General features: G+C 41.1%; 1 protein-coding gene across 4 annotated transcripts in view; it reads left to right on the top strand.

Annotated features, from left to right (window-relative positions):
* The window catches only part of bnc2 (basonuclin zinc finger protein 2), a 179,614-nt gene that overhangs the window by 65,210 nt on the left and 93,798 nt on the right, over positions 1-20,606 (top strand). For 3 of the 4 annotated variants that reach the window (XM_078793523.1, XM_058066802.2, XM_078793524.1), the window contains exons 1-2: positions 19,708-19,921; positions 20,132-20,497. In XM_078793523.1, coding sequence (XP_078649649.1) covers positions 19,919-19,921; positions 20,132-20,497 — 369 coding nt within the window. In that variant the 5' untranslated portion in view covers positions 19,708-19,918. Of the gene's footprint in view, positions 1-19,707; positions 19,922-20,131; positions 20,498-20,606 lie in introns of those variants that run through there. The other variant, XM_058066792.2, reaches the window with a different exon arrangement.

The following is a 20,606-nucleotide window of genomic DNA, read 5'->3' as shown; positions in this document are numbered from 1 at the left end:
AGTGACTTTTAATGAGGAGTAATTGCTTACTTAAAGAAGCGGTACGGGACATTTATACTGTATAAAGTGCAAGCTTTTAGGACGTACACATTTGGACGTCGAGTTCAAACTTATGTCATGTTTTCAGGTCGTTTCATCCTTTTATCTACACGGAAAAAGTGTTTTGGGTGCCTTGAAACAGTTTTCCATAGTGGAAAATCAACCTGTTCATTTGCAGACTGTTTTGTTAACTATGGCACAATATTAGTCCAAAAATACTGAAAGACAAATTATATGTAGTATTCTGGTCTATAGGTGTCATTACCTTACATTACATTACCTTAACATTACATTTCCAATATGATAGAGTCAAAAAAAAAAAACGTTCTCCTCCCATTTAATGTGGAAGTGGTACGTTTTTGGCTTAGAATAAACGACTAACTAGTACATGTTTGTATATAATAACTACATAAATATTCAGGGTATTAATATTGAATAGAAATTGTCCTTACACATGCTTTTCTAAAAAGGTGCGTTTGAGGCCTCGGACTGTGGCGGCTGTGTTTTGTGTCTGCCAACACCCAGATGAGGGAGTGTTTAGCCTTCGCTGCTAGTTGTGCCGTCTAAGGAATTTCCCTGGTTTGAGTCATTTGCAGTTATGTCTCCATCACTTGTGCTTTCTATGCACTTTCTCTTCACTCTCTCTCTATCTCTCTCTTACAAGCTTGGCTGAAAGGAAATCATCTGTTGGGTAGTACACCACACGCTGACCTTCTATCCACCTAATTTGTTCACAGATTGAGGAAAGAAGTCAAACAATGATCCGTTATGTTGTGCTTAGAAAGTATATGGAAGCAGAGAACCAGAGAATACTGATGTTATGTTATGTTATGTTTTTTTAGTGCAATGACTCAAGTGCACGCTGAAAAAAATATCACTGTTTTGAGTCATAAAAACAGCCACAATTTTGCATTGATAAGTGCATTTGATAAAAACTTGGCATGGATGTTTTGCTACCGGGAAGTCTGGGCTTCCCTACTGAGAGTGCTGCCCCTGCGACCCGGACCCGGATAAGCAGAGGAAAATGGATGGATGGATCTTTTGCATGTAAATACATAAAAGAAGGAAGTGAGAGAGTGTGGAGGAGTGTAGCGTGCAGAAGGTTACGCAACATTTTAACGCATGCACTCGTGCGCACACACTGTTCAGTTCCAAATATAATTGTGAAGTAACGGTGTTATATTTGTAAATACAGTAAACCTCGGATATATCAGACTCGGATAAATCGGAAATTCGCTCACAACGGACAGATAAAAAAGAACCGATTTTTCTGTAATGCATTTCCAATAAAAATTAATTGCATATATCGGATTTTTTATAATGGATTTCGCCTATTTCGGACAAAATCTCCAGTCCCATTCCAATGCATTTCCATTAAATTTCCCTTGCATATATTGGATGGCCGCATCGTGGCGCTCCGATTCGCCGAATCGTGACAGGCCGCTATACGATGTCATTTGCAGCGTTTGCAGCATTGCCTGCGCGTCCAGGTACATTGGAAACATAGTCAAGGAAGTGCCTTTTTATAACGGATAAAATCCGATTTACGCATATACCGGATATAAACCCGATATATGCGTAAAACGGACATTTTCCGGTATACGCATATAACGAATTTTGCTTATATCGGACAAAACCAGTTGGAACAATTGAATCCGATATATCCGAGGTTTACTGTAATTTGATGAAATCAACCCAATTTTGTGTTTTTTTTTGCTGCAGTTTTTTTTATATATTGTATATTCATTCATTCATTCATTCTCTACCGCTTATCCTCACGAGGGTCAATGGGGGTGCTGGAGCCTATCCCAGCTGTCTTTGGGTGAGAGGCGGGGTACACCCTGGACTGGTGGCCAGCCAATCACAGGGCACATATAGACAAACAACCATTCACACTCACATTAATAGTGTTCATTCATTCATTCATTTTCTACCGGGGCTGGAGCCTATCCCAGCTGTCTTTGGACGAGAGGCGGGGAGTTTGGAATGGCGGGAGAAAACCAGAGTACCCGGAGAAAAACCCACGCATGCACGGGGAGAACATGCAAACTCCACACAGAGATGGCCGAGGGTGGAATCGAACTCGGATCTTCTAGCTGCACGCCAACCACTTGGCCACCGTGCAGCCGATATTGTATACGTTTATATTTTGCTGTCTCAAAAGCAAAGTGAAAGTTATGCTTGTGTTTCCCTTTTTTGTTGGGAACTGATATTTCCCTGAAACTTACCAGTGTTCTACTGCTGATTACTAAAGAACGCATCTGTCTATCATGGTTGTCACCTGTAGAGTTGTAGGAAAAGTATCATTCATTCATTCATTCATTTTCTACCGCTTTTTCCTCACGAGGGTCGCGGGGGTGCTGGAGCCTATCCCATCAAATTTGTAAAAAAAAACCAAGAACATAACATATTTGTTCACCAGTAAGAGAAGAGCAGTCCTAAGCACACTCCTGTGTGTGTTTGATTTGATGCTCCACAGCGTCGTCTTGCATCGCTAATGGCCTTTGCTGAGTCAGCCACTTTTAAACGACACTGCCCCCTCCTCTCAGCACAGCAGCCCCGCTGTTCCGCTCGCTGCCTTCCCTCCCTGTCGTCTCTGCCACTTCCTCAATTTGCTCGCTCATTCTCGTGTAGGAGAGTTTCTTGTCTATTTTTTTTTTACCCCAATATGTGCGTGTTTGTGAGACTGCTGCAGCAGAGGGAGGTACAGCACAGCCTCCATTCCTACATTCTATGACAAAAGCTGATAAATGCAGGACTTTAGGTCGATGATCAATCACGTCTAAATATATATATTTTCTAATTAAAGTCAATGGAAATGTCATTCCAGGCCGTTAAGTGCATGCCAAAGTATCAGGTGGCGCTGTAGCACATACAGCCAGGCCCGTTTAACCAATCAGAACCTGCTTCTTTGACACTCTAATCTCAGTGGCCACTTCCCATTCTGTTCCAAACCTGGTATTAGCCACGTTTACATGGACCAAATATTCCAATTCCATTCGGTTTATTTGCTAAAACTGAAAGAATGTAACCTTTGTATACACCTCATTCCGTAAGAAAAGTGCCAATCCGAATGAATATATAATCGGATTCACAGGGGTGGAATATTCCTTTCCCCAATCCGATTGAGGTATCTTGTATCCGCTTAAACGGAAAGTTGTCAGACTGTGTTCTTCTTCGTGGTGTTTTTTCTTCTTCTGTTGTTTATTGACGGTTGGCAAGCAGCTTTCGTGTGCATTAGCGCCATCTGTGGAACAGAATCTAAACCCTAAAATATATATTTATATAAAACATGTCCAGAGTTAAATTATAAAATATTAGCAAGATTGAATTTGATCTTTTTCTGTTTTAATTTATCCCAGAAGATATGACGTAACACGCAGCTCAAGACGTTTTTTGGTTTTAAAAATGGAGGCGAGCAATCGGCACTGGACTGCTGCGGAAAGTTTGTTTTTGATCCAAATTAAATTTCTAAAAGACTGGACGAACAAAAAACTGGCAATACGGAGTTATTCCAACAAGTGAAAGAAAAACTGGAGGAAGTCGGTATCACGTGATGTTGGTGTTTACGTTTTACTGCGCATGCCCCATTGACTATTCTGGTTGATTATAGCGACGCATGTAGACACATGATTGGAATATTCCTTTCCATGGATACCATTGTTTTCGGAAAAGTCGTTCAGAAAGATTCCATTCGGAAAGAGGAAAAACGTGACTAATGTTGAGGTTCTGTTAGGTTAGTTTGTTAGGTGTGGTTTTGACAACAGTATGATGAAGAGGACTATTCACATTCCAAAACTAATCCAACCAGGATATTTGGGGCTCCATTCATGGGTGCAAATTTTGCCATTCGGCTCCTTGTAGAGAACATGAAGTTTTGCACTAAGTACTCAAATGCTGAACAACCAAGCATATTCTAAAATGGTCAAAAGAAGTTCACCTGTCCAGGTTATAGTGCATTGTAGCTTCATCCCGAAATGTCACCCCAAAAACAGAATATCCTTCGTAATTTCCTCTCCTGTCTGACAACCGCCTTCTCCTCACAACTCCTCCATCAGTCGTCAAGCGCCCTAAAAGACGGCGGCGCTGGCAACAATTTGGCAGGACCACTTCCTAGTTGGAAAGCTGTAATTATTCATCAGAAGAGTGATGCCTTGCAGGGGCGTGGGCTGATTGATTGGCTTTGATATGCGGTGTGGTATCATCCATCTTTGACCGCGGCTGCTATCCAAATTGGCAGCAATTGTTAAAAAAAAAAAAAAAAAAAAAACAAGAGAGATGAGGTTATTTTTAAAGCAAATGGATGAAAAGCTGGAATTCCCAATTTAAGCAACATGCACCTTGTGTAAAATCCCAGCATGCATTGGGTGACCATGGTTTTACACATGTATAGTAGTAATGTTATTATGTAATTTAAAACTTTGCCTGTACAGTTCAAATGTTTATGATAGTGACAGATTTATTGCCAGCGCAGTCGTTCGTCACAATATCAGGGGTCTTCAAATATTGATTAATTAATAAAGGATCGCTGTTCCGTGGTTGACTGTGGCCTGTTAGTAGTTTTTAGTCAAAAAATATTGAAATACAAGTCAGATGTAGTATTTTGCTCATTAGGCGTCAGTAATGACACAAAAGACTGATGACTTTACATTACATTACATTACATTACATTACATTAGATTACACAACATTACCTTACATGACTTTACATTACTTTACATTACACTACATTACATTACACTACATTACATTACATTACACTACATTATCTTACATGACTTTACATTACATAACATTACATTACATTACTTTACATTACTTTACATTACACTACATTACATAACATTACATTACATTACACTACATTACATTACACTACATTACATTACACTACATTACCTTACATGACTTTACATTACATTACATTACATTACTTTACATTACATTACATTACATTACATTACATTACACTACATTACATTACACTACATTACATTACCTTACATGACTTTACATTACATTACACTACATTACCTTACATGACTTTACATTACATAACATTACATTACTTTACATTACACTACATTACATTGCATTACATTACATTACATTACATTACTTTACATTACATTGCATTACATTACATTAAAGCGGACCTATTATGCCTTTTGTATTGAGTTACGGCTAGAGCAGCTAGACACGATAAGCCGCACAGAAAGCTTTCTAGGTCTTCCAGAATCTGCACCTATTCCAGCTGTATTTCCTTGGAGTTACTTGAAAAAAGCGGTAATGTAGGCACCGCTGGTGCGGTGGAGCTCAGGTGAACCAGAATGTAAAGACGCTGCGTTTACCTCGCCTGCCTGAGGAGGAGCACTCATTGTCGGACACACTTTGTCAGAAGCACCACTGGAATCGATGTGTAATCTTGGCACATATCGGTAGTGGAAATGTGGTCATTGCATGTTTTTTGCATTTAAAAACACTTGGTTAGACACACTGATTGTGGTTAAAAAGGCGATTAGGAACTCCAGACATCGGTGAGCTTGTAATTTGCATGTATACAGGTAATACGCTGCCTGTATGCACATGTTATAATGCTACACAGACAATGCTCATTCATAGCAGCATGTAATGCATCAGTAAAATAGTGTAAATCCTTTGCGTTTCCACTGTAATAGAAGTTCTAGAAACCTACCTACGACCTAAAACTCCTTATGCCAGGATTACATCGCCAGTCCTACTTCAAAGTGTTTGTTTTCCCTGTCAAATTTAGGCTAATATCTTTCTTGTTTTGTTTGGCCACACCAGAAGAGGATCTTGTCTCGACTAAAAAGTGTGTCTTTTGCGAAAGAATCCTCCAGCGCAAGCATGGCACGACTTAAAAGGCTCTGATTAGGGCTGGTGCGTCCCGCAGGTTGGCTGCAAAGGAACTCGTCACACATCCGCGGTGCCCACTTGCACCCGGGAGACCTCTCTGTGTGTTAATTAAAGGAGTCTCCGCTGCAATTAGACGACAAACACACACACACTCGCACACATAGATAGAGGCAAAATGAAGGGCATTCACAAGCGCACAAACACTATTAGTTGTTGTGAACACATCACATCGCCATTGTTTCTTATTTCCCATCGTCTAGCAACCCAGCACTGCCTGGAAGAAGGCTGCTTTGGTGTCTAAAGTGATGTCAATTGCATTAATGTGTGTTTTAATGACCTTAAAAACAACTCATTGACTTGCAAACTGAATTAAACGGTCATAATCATGAAGGTTTAGAATTTAGTTGCCTAGAAAAGCTTATTTAATTGATTTCAGAATTTGTGTTTGAGGGGTTTAATTGATTAGCTGGAGTTTGTTTGTGATGATGTGATTAAAAAGTTGCATTTCTTTGACCTACATTCCTTTCTGTTCTCGCTATCCTTAGAAAAATATTAAATAGCAAAGCTGAGCATAGTTAAATAATTGATTTTTATAATAAATATATTATGTCATATATAATATATAAAAATAATAAATATATAAAAATATAATGAATAAATATTCATTCATTCATTTTCTACTGCTTATCCTCACTAGGGTCGCAGGGGTGCTGGAGCCTATCCCAGCCGTCTTCAGGCGAGAGGCCGGGTACACCCTGGACTGGTGGCCAGCCAATCACAGGGCACATATAGACAAACAACCATTCACACTCACATTCATACCTATGGACAATTTGGAGTCGCCAATTAACCTAGCATGTTTTTGGAATGTGGGAGGAAACCGGAGTACCCGGAAAAAAACCCACGCATGCACGGGGAGAACATGCAAACTCCACACAGAGATGGCCGAGGGTGGAATTGAACCGGGTCTCCTCGCTGTGAGGTCTGCTCGCTAACCACACAACCACTGTGCAGCCTTATTATATATAATACAATATATAAAAATAAGAAGTACATAAGATAATATAATAAATAAATAAATAATATATAATATAATGTATAATTTTTTTTTATCTTTATTTCAAACCTGAAAAACATCCAAAACACAACAAACCAACCAAAATCAACACAAATAAAAATACCTATGTATATATAAACATACACATGTTTGAATAATAATAATCAATAATATATTAATAATAATAAATAATTGGATATGATACTGTATATATATGATAAGCACAACATTTTTACATTAATTTAATTAAAATAGATTAACTGTTTGGGGTAAAAATAAGTGTTTTCCAGGCATAACTTCTGAAACTTATGACATCAGTATTTTTTTTATGGATTTTCTTTATGAGGTTTGAGTCAAAGAAGGGTTTTGCACTTTAGAATTAGTGAAAAAAGATCCAGATATGATGTAGTATTGGTGTGTATCATGCTAAACATATTCCAGCTACATTCAAAATGTGTAACTTTTGGCTTTTTTAGAATTTATAACAACGTATGAGGGGCGGCACGAGTGGTTAGCGTGCAGACCTCACAGCTAGGAGACCAGGGTTCAATTCCACCCTCGGCCATCTCTGTGTGGAGTTTGCATGTTCGTGCATGTGTGGGTTTTCTCCGGGTACTCCGGTTTCCTCCCACTTTCCAAAAATTAATTAGCGACTCCAAATTGTCCATAGGTATGATTGTGAGTGTGAATGGTTGTTTGTCTATATGTGCCCTGTGATTGGCTGGCCACCAGTCCAGGGTGCACCCCGCCTCTCGCCCGTAGACAGCTGGGATAGGCTCCAGCACCCCCTGCGAGAAAAATCGGTAGAAAATGAATGAATGAATGAATTTATAACAACAGTTTTTGGTATTACAGCAAAACATGTACACTTCCGAAGTGGAGATTAGTAACTACGCAGTCATTTTAATGTCATTTTAAGTTATTCTTTAAGACCAATACTATAAAAAGTTAACTTGGATATACTTTAGAGTAGTTAGTATACAGCTTGTATAATGGTATACAGTTATTATATGCTAAAATTATCCATTATTGTCTGAATAGTTGGCAGCAAGATATAAGATAATTGTGTCTTGTAAACAGTCACACGGTGGTGGTAGCGTGTGGGGCTGCATGAGTGCTGAGTGAGCTGCGGTTCATTGCTGGGATAGGCTCCAGCACCCCCTGCGACCCTCGTTAGGATAAGCGGTAGAAAATGAATGAATGAATGAAAAATGCTTAGTGAAATGTGAAAGGTGTGCAACAAGGTTGTTGTTGTGTAGTCTTAGGTGCTGCAGCTCTTGTGTAACGCCCCCCCCCCCCCCCCCCCCGCTGAGTACTGGGTGGCTGTGTTCCTGTCTACCTGTTAGCGGGGGTCCAAGCTCGGCAAATGGCCCACCATCCAGCCTCCTGATGTAGCAAATTAAAGCGGCGCTTCGCCTCCGTGTGCTCCAGCCTTGTCCTCAGGAAATCAAGGCCAGGTGCGACTTAAGTGAACAAAACCCCACTTTAGCACATTCAAGCCTGTCAGAGGGCGGCGGGTTGGACGTAACGTAGGTGGGGTTGGGGAGCCGGGGGGGTTAGGCATGTCGACTCGCTGCTGTTCACAGTGACTTGGTGCTGTCAGCTCTGCGGCGATGCTGCTTTAGCGTCTTTACTTATTTATCGGCGGCGATGGCTGCAATGACAGGGCCACTCACTCCACGAGAAAGCCTCTGAGGTTCCGCAACGTCCCTTCAAGACGTGGCGTAAAAATTTTAAGAGCCCCAGGCCCGGTTTGATGACTTTGACGGGAGTTAGCATGTAGTGGAGTTGTCGGGTGCATTCAGGGGGCTAAATGTTCTAATGCTTTTACCCTCTCGCCGCGTGTGTGTGTGTGTCTGTGTGTGTGTGTGTGTCTCAGAGTGAGGCGGAGTGTCATTTAATAATTTAGCCGTTGGTTTCGTCCCCTTCACCATCCATCCATCCATTCACGGCCCTTTATGTCTGTAGCCTCTGGGGATGCGCCTGCCATTGGACGGCCTATGCGGGAGTGGCGGAACAAACCAAGAGGAGGTGGTTACCGATGCTAACGTGACGACTGAAAGCCGTGAAAGAACCTTAATTGGTCACTTGAGTGGGTTCTCTACAATGGAACCGCTAATTGAGTAGACTTCCCATTTGAATTGACACAAACATTGACATCATTTTTCCTCACATAATAATAGCAGTAGACTTTATCAGTTCCAGGGTCAAACTGTCACCATCAGGAAAGGTTTACAGGCCCGTAACTAACATATTTCAAGCAAGGCTCGTTCGAGTTGTGTGTCTTTTGGTTGCCTCTTTTCACATTGTGATTGTGTTGGGGTTTTTTTGTGTGTCTTTAGGTCATTTGTTGTGTTTTTGAATCTTCAGAATTGGGTTTGGGTCGTCAGATTTGTGTTGCGTCTCCTGGTTCATATTGTGTCTTCAAGTTATGTGTGTTGTGTTGTGTGCTTTTGTCCTGAGGTTTGAATTGTGTTTTAGCATCTTCAGATTGGGTTGGGAGGTTACTATGTTTTGTATACGCAAAACATCCAACTCATATTTCTTTTTTTTTTGCAATTTGAAGTTCTATTTCGAACCTCCTTAAGATCCAACAAAGCAAAATATACATTCTTGTAACTTTTGAATAATTGTCTTCGAAAGTTTGTGTAATTTCTCCCACAACAAAGCCTTACAATACTTACATAGATTATGCCCACTCATATCTGATCATGTTGTGTATTTCAGTGCATTCTAAAGATATAAAAAGAGCTAAAAAAAAATCCAATGTAATGCATTTCATTTATTATGCCTTCTGAAAAAAACTCCAAAAAGCGGCAAAAATGCAGTGTTCACATATAATGTGACATGCATATCAACCAAAATATAGCTACACCGGCTAGCTACTAGCCAGCTAGCGTGTAGCTTCACCACACACTCCCCTGCAGCGCTAACAGTGACTCAGACCGCTACCAAAAGATAACGCTACATATTGGAACTATCGCTACCAGTGTTTTTGTTTTTGAGTTTTTAAAAGTTAATGCTAGCATGTTGCTATGTGAAATCAATGCACCTAGCACAGAAGTTTTGCTAATGCTTCAAATGACCAAAATACGACAAAATACTCTAAGTAGTACATGCTAGCATAAATGTACTTGTAGCTACATGCTCATAGAATGTATATAAAACTAGAAAACCTTGTTGGAGGTGTTTGGAGGTGTTTTAATAGTGGTCTTTGTAGGTGGCATAGTTGTATCGTGTTGTGTGCAGTCACTTTTTTATCTGTTTGTATATCTTTAGAACACATATATAAAAAAAAGACATGTGTTACGACACAAAATACGACAAAATACTGCTTGTGTCCTGATGTTTGAATTGTGTTTTAGCATCTTTAGATTGGGTAGGGGGTTACTATGTTTTGTTTACGCAAAACATCCGACTCATATTTGTTATTTTTGCAATTTGAAGCTATATTTCGAACCTCCTTAAGATCCAATAAAGCAAAATATACATTCTTGTAACTTTTCAAATTTTTGATCAGTGGTGTATATGCATCCAAAAGCCATTTGCTACAAAATTCCGTGCCTGATTGTTACTGTATTGTTAAAATATCCGCAACATTTTACTCTGACAATGGTCGACCCCCCCATAAAAATGGACCCATGCATTTTGGTACTGGACCCACACTTTGGGGCTGTGCCTGTTGTGTTGTCTGGGCCTCGTTGTGTGTCCACATGTGTTGTGAAGAGGATGCTGGGCGACCAGCTGTGCTTGTGCTCAGTGGTGAGCTGGTGAAGTAATGGGAACCACACATTAAAAACGGGCCCCAAACTTTGTGAGTAACAGGGAAGTCCGCGACTGCTTTTGATATGGCAAAAAAAAAAAAAAAAAATGACCTCACGCAAGCTGGGAGACATTCCAAAAGATCTGTGCGCCATCTGAAAAAAAAAAAATTAAAAAAAAAACACAACACAATGCAACTCTGGGATAGAAGGAGGTTGAGAACATGTGGATTACATTAAGCAGCCTGCTATTTATTTATGGCACACACGACAAGGAACATAACCGCTGACAACACGACAAACTCTTGTGACTCCATGAAGCCTCCATAAAGTTTTATGTCACACAAACCATGCTCATGTAGTAAAACCGCACTACAATCACTATTGATTTATTTTAGGAGGAGTAAAATAAAACAATGTTAAGCTCCGGAAGAGTTTTTTTTTTTTTTTTTTTTACATAATTGTCTTCGAAAGTTTGTGTAATTTCTCCCACAACAAAGCCTTACAATACTTAGATGTTGTGTATTTCAGTGTATTCTAAAGATATAAAAAGAGCTAAAAAATTGCATCTAAAAATGCATGCAATGCATATTACGCCTCGCTTTCTGAAAAAAACTCCAAAAAGCGACAACAATGCAGCGTTCACATATAATGTGACATGAATATTAATCAAAATATAGCTACATTGTTATTATTCATTCATGCATTCATTTTCTACTGCTTTTCTTCACGAGGGTCGCGGGGGTGCTGGAGCCTATCCCAGCTGTGTTCGGGCGAGAGGCGGGGTACACCCTGGACTGGTGGCCAGCCAATCACAGGGCACATATAGACAAACAACCATTCACACTCACATTCATACCTATGGACAATTTGGAGTCGCCAATTAACCTAGCATGTTTTTGGAATGTGGGAGGAAACCGGAGTACCCGGAGAAAACCCACGCATGCACGGGGAGAACATGCAAACTCCACACAGAGATAGCAGAGGGTGGAATTGAACCCTGGTCTCCTAGCTGTGAGGTCCGCCCACTAACCACTCGTCCGCCGTGCAGCCCCCATTGTTATTATTATCAACATTATTATACTGAAGAACTACTTTACCGGCGTATTGACACTTTACCGGCTAGCTACTAGCCAGCTAGCGATTAGCTTCACCACACACTCCCCTGCAGCACTCACAGTGACTCAGACCGCTACCAAAAGATAACGCTACATATTGGAATTGTCGCTACCAGTGTTTTTGTTTTTGAGTTTTAAAAAGTTAATGCTAGTATGTTGCTATGTGAAATCAATGCACCTAGGACGGAATTTTGGGTAATGCTTCAAATGACCAAAATACAACAAAATACTGTAAGTAGTACATACTAGCATGAATGTACCTGTAGCTACATGGTCACAGAATGTATATAAAACTATAAAACCTTGTTGGAAGTTTTTGGAGGTGTTTTAATAGCGGTCTTTGTAGACGGAATAGCTGTATCGCGTTGTGTGCAGTCACTTTTTATCTGTTTGTATATCTTTAGAACACATAAAAAAGACATGTATTCGTGTTATGTATATAATAAAATAATAAAAATGAAATAAAAGAATAATAAAATAAAATATATATAAAATAAAAGAATAATAAAATAAAAAATATAAAATAAAAAATATAAAATAAAAATATTATAAATAAAAGAAAAGAAAAAATAATTAAAAATAATTTTAAAAAAGTCAAATTTGTGGTAAAAAAGCCAAAATAAATAGCTTTGTGTTAATAAATAAAAATAAATAAAAACACTGTCAGTGTCATTATCGGCTTGTGTTCTATGTGTTCTAGGGGGCCGGTTATGGCTGGGGGTTGCATCTGGCACCCCTAAAATACCAAAATTCTCAACTGGATATTCATGCTTGCTAAATTTGGTGATATTTTCCAATGATAATTCCATGATACAATATACATGTCAAATTTACAGGACAGGTTCTTTAAAATGTGTTTTGTCACGATGAACAAGCATATTAGATCATGTGTCGGTCAGACGCACTCGTGGCAAATGCTAATATTTTACAGCTCTCCAGATGGGCGCTTCATGTTTCACGAAGAAACAACAAACATCTGCATCAAGCTCCACCCACATTTAATGGTAAAAATTCACAATCTTTGCAATTTATTGTGAGCCATCTGTCTTATAAACAGTGTTGAATTTTGGTGCCGTATGACGAACCACCTCGGACGACCACGTTCACATATGATCCCTGGAAACAGAATTTCAACTTCTGTTGTTGACCTTTGGACTCAAATATCCCAAAAGTGTGAGAAAAAGGTTAGCGAATGCAGGATGACGAAAGAAAAGAATATTAAAGGTTCTACCATAGGGTTTCAATTACAAGAGGGGGTGGGGGTTAAGTGAACATGAAGTGGTATTAAAATATATAGGAGGTCAGCGGCATTGGGAGGCTTTGTTGAAAGTATGAACGCACACACCAGCACCAGCCAAGATACATGATGTTCTTGTTACAAGAATCCAGGCAGCAGATTTGGCGTGCAGGAGCAAAATAGAGACATCTATTGTAGGATGGCGTAGCATCGACTTGGTTGCCAAATGTACGGAATTTACCTTCAATACGCCAATGTAAAAATGAAAAGCGAATAAGGTAAAGAAGGTCAAAAGCAAAAAAAAAAGTTTGCCGAGGAAGTGTGAGATGGAATAATGAGAAGAAGAGCAAAGAAGCACTTTATCAAACTCTCTGTGGTTTAGGGCAGATCAGGCGGGGTGAAAAAGGGGAGGGCGGAGGGGTGTGAAATAGGGGGCGCTGGCAGGGGTTGCCACGGCAGCGTTCCGGATGGTCGGGCGGTCTCTTCTCAGGGGGTGAAGAAGGGGGACGGGGGGCTGTCAGGGAGGATGGCAGGTAGAGACACAAGGCCCTGTGACTGGGGTGGGGGAGCGGCGGGCACGGGTCAGTGAGAGAGGACAGAAGTGAGGCAATGGAGGCGATGCGGGGATGAGGAGGTGGAGGCCTGTCTGATGAGGCGATGTGGGGCTCAGAGGGAAGTAAATGAGGGTGGAGATGATTAGAGGAGAATTATCCAAGTGTGAGTGCAGGGATGAAGAAGAAAAAGACGAACACGGAAAAGGATGCACTCCGGTCATTAGTGATGGAACTGAACGCTGTCTTCATCCAACACCTTCTTATTACTTCCTACGTCATCCAGCACATTTTTACTGCATGCGTTATCACAAATGTCCAATATAAGACAATATTGTTTCTTTATATTCACAGTTTAGACATGTATTGCAGTCCTGTATGTGGAAGTAAATAAATTACAAAATGGTGCAAACTGCTAAACAACAAAATAATGAATAGCATCAGCAAAGTCAAACAAAGGCAATGAAGTCTTATGAGTATTTTTTTTTTTGTATTACCTGAAAAAGTAAAAATAAATTAAAAATACAGCCTTATTTCAATAAAATAACCCCACTCAGAATATTTTTGGGTGATTTTACAAAAATGATATACGAAGATGAAAAAGAAGAACAAGGAAAAGAATGCACTCCGGTCATTAGTGATGGAACTGAACGCTGTCTTCATCCAACACCTTATTATTACTTCCTAAGTCATCCAGCACATTTTTACCAATATAAGACAATATTGGTTCCTTATATTCACAGTTTAGAGATGTATTGCAGTCCTGTAGGTGGAAGTAAATAAATTACAAAATGGTGCAAACTGCTAAACAACAAAATAATGAATAGCATCAGCAAAGTCAAACAAAGGCGATGGAGTCTTTTGAGTATTCTTTTTTTTGTGTGTTACCATAAAAAGTAAAAATAAACTAAAAATACAGCCTTATTTTAATAAAATAACCCCACTCAGAATATTTTTGGGTGATTTTATAAAAATGATATGTGAAGAAGAAAAAGAAGAAAAAGGAAAAGAATGCACTCCGGTCATTAGTGATGGAACTGAACGCTGTCTTCATCCAACACCTTATTATTACTTCCTAAGTCATCCAGCACATTTTTACCAATATAAGACAATATTGGTTCCTTATATTCACAGTTTAGAGATGTATTGCAGTCCTGTAGGTGGAAGTAAATAAATTACAAAATGGTGCAAACTGCTAAACAACAAAATAATGAATAGCATCAGTAAAGTCAAACAAAGGCTTGATGGAGTCTTTTGAGTATTCTTTTTTTGTGTGTTACCATAAAAAGTAAAAATAAACTAAAAATACATCCTTATTTCAATAAAATTACCGCACTCAGAGTATTTTTGGGTGATTTTACAAAAATAATATACTGGAGATATAAATTGTGCATCATAATATTTTTTTAACGGTTGTGCAATACTGTCGGGACAGTCCCATAGGTGGCTCCAGTCCGTTTGCAGCAAACATGGTAATCATTTATCCTGGGCCCAAACCCAGGATCAGGGTTCATACTCAAGTATGGAAAGTGATTTCATAAATTACCATTTTTTTTTAATTCTAAGGTTTCCAAGACAATTTCAAATAATTCTGTTATCTAAAAGACAAAATGATGAATATCTTTAAAAAAAAAAAGGATTGAGGCTGCACGGCGATCGAGTGGTTAGCGCGCACCTCACATCTAGGAGACCCGAGTTCAATCCCACCCTCGGCCATCTCTGTGTGGAGTTTGCATGTTCTCCCCGTGTTTTTTACGCGTACTCCGGTTTCCTCCCACATTCCAAAAACATGCTAGGTTAATTGGCGACTCCAAATTGTCCATAGGTATGAATGTGAGTGTGAATGGTTGTTTGTCTATATGTGCCCTGTGATTGGCTGGCCACCAGTCCAGGGTGTACCCCGCCTCTCGCCTGAAGATAGCTGGGATAGGCTCCAGCATCCCCTGCAACCCTCGTGAGGGTAAGCGGTAGAAAATGAATGAATGAAATTAGCATGGAGTCCTCGCAGCTAGGATACCCGAGTTCAATTCCATCTCTGTGTGGAGTTTGCATGTTCTCCCCGTGCATGCGGGATTTTTCTCCGAGTACTCCGGTTTCCTCTCACATTCCAAAAACATGCTAGATTAATTAGCGACTCCAAATTGTCCATAGGTATGAATGTGAGTGTGAATGGTTGTTTGTCTATATGTGCCCTGTGATTGGCTGGCCACCAGTCTAGGATGTACCCCGCCTCTGGCCCGAAGACAGCTGGGATAGGCTCCAGCACCCCCTGCGACCTACATCAGTTGAGGACCATCATCTCCAGACCGCAAACTTAGTTCATTTGTTGACGTTGTTGATGTTTACTTTTGATATTTCAAAGTTCAAGCCTCCTTAATAAGTTAACCGCTCTCATGGCTCACAATGTTGCATTATAGTAGCCCGAGAGCCAGGAGCCTTGATGGGTGTGACACGGAGCGGTGATCATGTGGCTGCGTCTCATTACGCCAAGACCTTTGGGTGCCCCCTTGCTCGCTCGCTCTCCTCTCTCCACCCGCAATCACAAGCCGGTCGCTATCATGTGATGTCCTGTGGCCCTGTCGACAAACAGTGTCACTTCTATCCTTGAGTGCCATCTGATCCACATGCCATGCCGTGTCACATGGATGCACACGCACACACACATCTGTAGCCACTGTGTGTGTGTGTGTATATTTGTGTGTGTGTATTTCTGAAAAGAATAAATCAGGTCACAGACAGTAGCAACCCTAAGACATGTGCTCCCGCTTAAGGTCAAGAACGCCACCTCGCACCAGATAAGACATTGTGGCTTCATCGAGATCTGGTTTTCCCATAGAAAACTGAATGGGATGTAATCTAATCTCATATGCTGTTAGGTTTAAATATTTAAAAAGGTGGCGGGGTCCCCCTATTTCAGAAGCACTGACTTAAGCTATTGTGCTCATTCATAAATATTCAAATATATTCATAATATATCATAATATAATAATATATCAAAAATTATACACTACACAGTTAGCAGACTCAGATTCAAATCAGTAATGGCGTCAAAATATGCATTAAGACAGAAATGTAAGATTTCCAGAGGTTAACTTATTTTTACACTTGCGTGACAACTAACAATGTTATATTGCTAAAAGATTATTCATTCATTCATTCATTTTCTACCGATTATCCTCACAAGGGTTGTGTGGGGTGCTGGAGCCTATCCCAGCTGTCTTCAGGCGAGAGGCGGTGGCCAGCCAATCACAGGGCACATATAGACAAACAACCATTCACACTCACATTCATACCTATGGACAATTTGGAGCCAATTAACCTAGCATGTTTTTGGAATGTGGGAGGAAACCGGAATACCCGGAGAAAACCCACACACGCATGGGGAAAACATGCAAGCTCCACACAGAGATGGAATTGAACTCGGGTCTCCTAGCTGCGAGGCCTCCGTTTTAACTTTTAAAACATTCATTCATTCATTTTCTACCGCTTATCCTCACAAGGGCTGCAGGGGATGCTGGAGCCTATCCCAGCTGTGTTCGGGCGAGAGGCGGGGTAGACCCTGGACTGGTGGCCAGCCAATCACAGGGCACATATAGACAAACAACCATTCACACTCACATTCATACCTATGGACAATTCGGAGTCGCCAATTGACCTAGCATGTTTTTGGAATGTGGGAGGAAACCGGAGTACCCGGAGAAATCCCGGGAGAACATGCAAACTACACACAGAGATGGAATTGAACTCGGGTCTCCTAGCTGCGAGGCCTCCGTGCTAACTGTTAAAACATTAAAACGCAATCCAAATGGTAAAACACATAGAAATATCATTAGTCCAATTTGCTTAGAATGCCGCAGTTTGACCCTGGAACAGATCAGTTCCTACATCCACTCATTCCTTAGGGGGAACCATTGAACACAATATCAACTCTTTGACTTGATGTGACGAGCACAGAGGTAGCTCTTTTCCAGAAGCTGTTGTTGACATGTCGGAGTGTGTTTTTGTGCGTGCGTGTCATGGGAATACGGATGCAGTGGCAGAGCTTTAACCTCACGGCCACTCTTCTATTGATTCGTACAAACCCCGGTGGATGTTGCCGCAGAGCCGCCTGCGCTGTGCCTTTAGGGGGCTGCCACCAGTCCCAACCTCCCACTCTCCCACCCATCCACACAAGGAAAGACACGCATGCTTCACCCTCCACCCCCAGTCATCCGCCTCTCTATCCCTACCTCACTTTTCCTCTAATGAGTTGAAACACTGATAACGAGCCTGATGATCTTCCATTGATTCGCCTATCACTTGCTTGTCTGGTAATTGATCCGTAGCTGAGCCTCTAGTTAATTATACAGCCTTTGTCATGGACCCTTTTCCCTGAGGGGTTTGGGTAGTTAGGTGGCAGGGGGTGGCTCTGGCATCATCCAATAGTACTTTTAATAAAATAATATAAACCAGCATTCTTTTTTTTTTTTTTTTTTTTTTTTACATGTCTTTGCAGGATTTTTGTCATTATACCATCTTTCCCTTATTGCGGGTGCAAGTACAAATATCAGCTAATCAACAAACAAACCCACCAGCTTGACTTTGCAACATAAGAGTGCCACTTGACCAGAAAAAATTCCAGTTTGGGTAATATTATTATAAAAAAGTGAGACTCACGAGTTCCGTGCATTACGACTTTGGCATCAATAAGACCGCTAACGTTGAATGAAGATGGTTGTTCCTTTTCAGCTGATATCATTTACATAATTTTTTTTTTTTAGCATTTCTAACATGCATGGCCTCTTTTTTAACAACAGGAAATATGCAATTTAAAATAAATATGCATTCTAGGAGGAGGTAAATGTGTTGCAAAACTATACAGTATGAATATAAGAGGAGCAATCGGTTATGAATCATCCCTGCAAAGGTCAACAGTTTAGCACATTTAAACCAAAAACGCTTTTAAAAAGGTGCAGCAATTTGGGTGGATGGAAGGAAAGGGTGGGAGTCTAAGCGTGTGACGGGGAAGAAGAAAAAAAAAACATAAGGAGAAAAAGGAGGGAGGATGTCTTCATTGTTTCACTTGTGTCCCATTCTAGGATGCATGGATCTACGCTGTAGTCTGTCTATGTATGTGTGTGTGTGTGTGTGTGTGTTTCTACCCCCCGCACCCTCTCCCTCACCTTGCCTGGTGCTGCTGCTGCTGCTGTTGGGACCAATTTGGCTAAAATGGAACCTCTTGCTCATTTTTTTCTTAATTAAAATCCGAGAGACTCTGCAGGGGTGGGAGGGTGTAGCGCACATGTGTGTATAGATATAATACCGTGTGTGTGTGTGTGTGTGTGTGTGTTGCTTCCATTAGTCTCTCATTAGAGCCACGCAAAGTCAAACAAAGGCTGTGGGTATTGATTTTTTTGTTCTGATGCCCTAAAAAGCAAAACATAGGCGTAAAAATGTCATTTTTTTTTTAGTAGAGATCACATACATCATATTATTTGGTCATTTTAAAAATAATAATAAAGAAAAATATATTTAATATAATAACCGTTTGAGGTGTTGGGATAGTCCCACAGGAGGGGACTAAGTTGCTCGGGTCCGCCCGCAGCCAACGTGACACCCCATCCTCCTTTAAGCTGTGTGTGTGGATATATAAGTGTGTGTGTTCCATTAGTCTCTCATAAGAGCCACGCAAAGTCAAACAAAGGCAATGGAGTATTTTGAGTATTCATTTTTTTGTGCGTTATCTTAAAAAGTAAAAAAAAAACTAAAAATACAGCCTTATTTCAATAAAATAACCACACTCTGAATATTTTTGGGTGATTTTACAAAAATGATATGCTGAAGAAATAAATTGTGCATTATAATATTTTTTAACGGTTGCGCGATACTGTCGGGACGGTCCCACAGGAGGGGGACTAAGTTGCTCCCGTCCGTTTGCAGCAAACATGGTAATAAGGCAGTGGGACACCCCCTCCTCCTTTGCCCCCGCCTCCTTTGAGCTGAGGAGGTGTGTGTAAGAGAGAGAGAGAGGGGGGGAAGCATGTGGCGCGATGTCATTGAGCATCTCAGACCGGAGCTGCACACACTCACACAAAGACACACACACACAAGCTGGGGTCCATTTCCTCGGCGTCTGCGGCGGAGTAGGCAGGCAAGGAAGAAGGAGGGAAAGGAAGGCGCGAGGACGGGTGGGGGGACATAGTGAAAGAGAGAGAGAGAGAGAGAGAGAGGAGAGAGAGGAAGCTGGTGGCTCGCTCCCACTCCCCATCTTCACTTTAGCTGGGACGCACACAGAGTTGATGGTAAGGGGACTTTTGTGCTCACTTTGTATTTATTTGGAAGTTTCTTGTTGCTTTTGGATATCAGTGTGTGTGCATGCATCCTTTCTTGTGTCCTCCTCCATCATCAGTCCAACTCAAGGCCCCTCCATTACACCAATCAAACTATCCAAAAAGCAGCGATCAAGGGGAACTGAGGCCCACCTTCACTGATTCTCCTCTCTTTCTCAACAGTCCAAGGAGGTAGAGTTGGATGTGAGAGGCACACAAGAGCCCAGTGACCCAGAGACACCCAGGAGGACGCCGCCGCCGCCGCCATCATCATCATCATCACCACCAGCAACAACAACCAAAGCTACCCACAGAGGAGACGCCACCCCTGAGAGTGAGCCCTCCAGTAGCAGCGGCGGTGCTGTGGGTGGTGATATTAGTAGAAGAAGAAGAAGAAGCAGCAGCAGCAGTGCGGGCAGTGCTGAGGGAGCAGGCGAGAGCTCCATGCAGTTCAGCACCAGACCGCCTAGTGCTGAGCAGCCGGGCTTCATGGGGACATGGCAGCAGCAGAGCACTGACAGCAACCTCCTCTACAGGATGTCCCAGCAGGTACAAAAACAACAACAGCAACAATCCTCATCTCTCTTTTGTCACCTGGAAAAACTTTCTTTTCCGTTGTCATCGTTTCCGCTGGATGCAAACTTTTAACTGCTGGTGC

This window comes from Doryrhamphus excisus, linkage group LG9 (genome assembly GCF_037039965.1).
Source record: "Doryrhamphus excisus strain RoL-2023G ecotype Guam linkage group LG9, RoL_Dexc_Guam_v1.1, whole genome shotgun sequence".
Taxonomy (NCBI): domain Eukaryota; kingdom Metazoa; phylum Chordata; class Actinopteri; order Syngnathiformes; family Syngnathidae; genus Doryrhamphus; species Doryrhamphus excisus.
The sequence above is the reverse complement of the archived record's forward strand: the minus strand, read 5'-3'. Positions and strand labels throughout refer to the sequence as shown.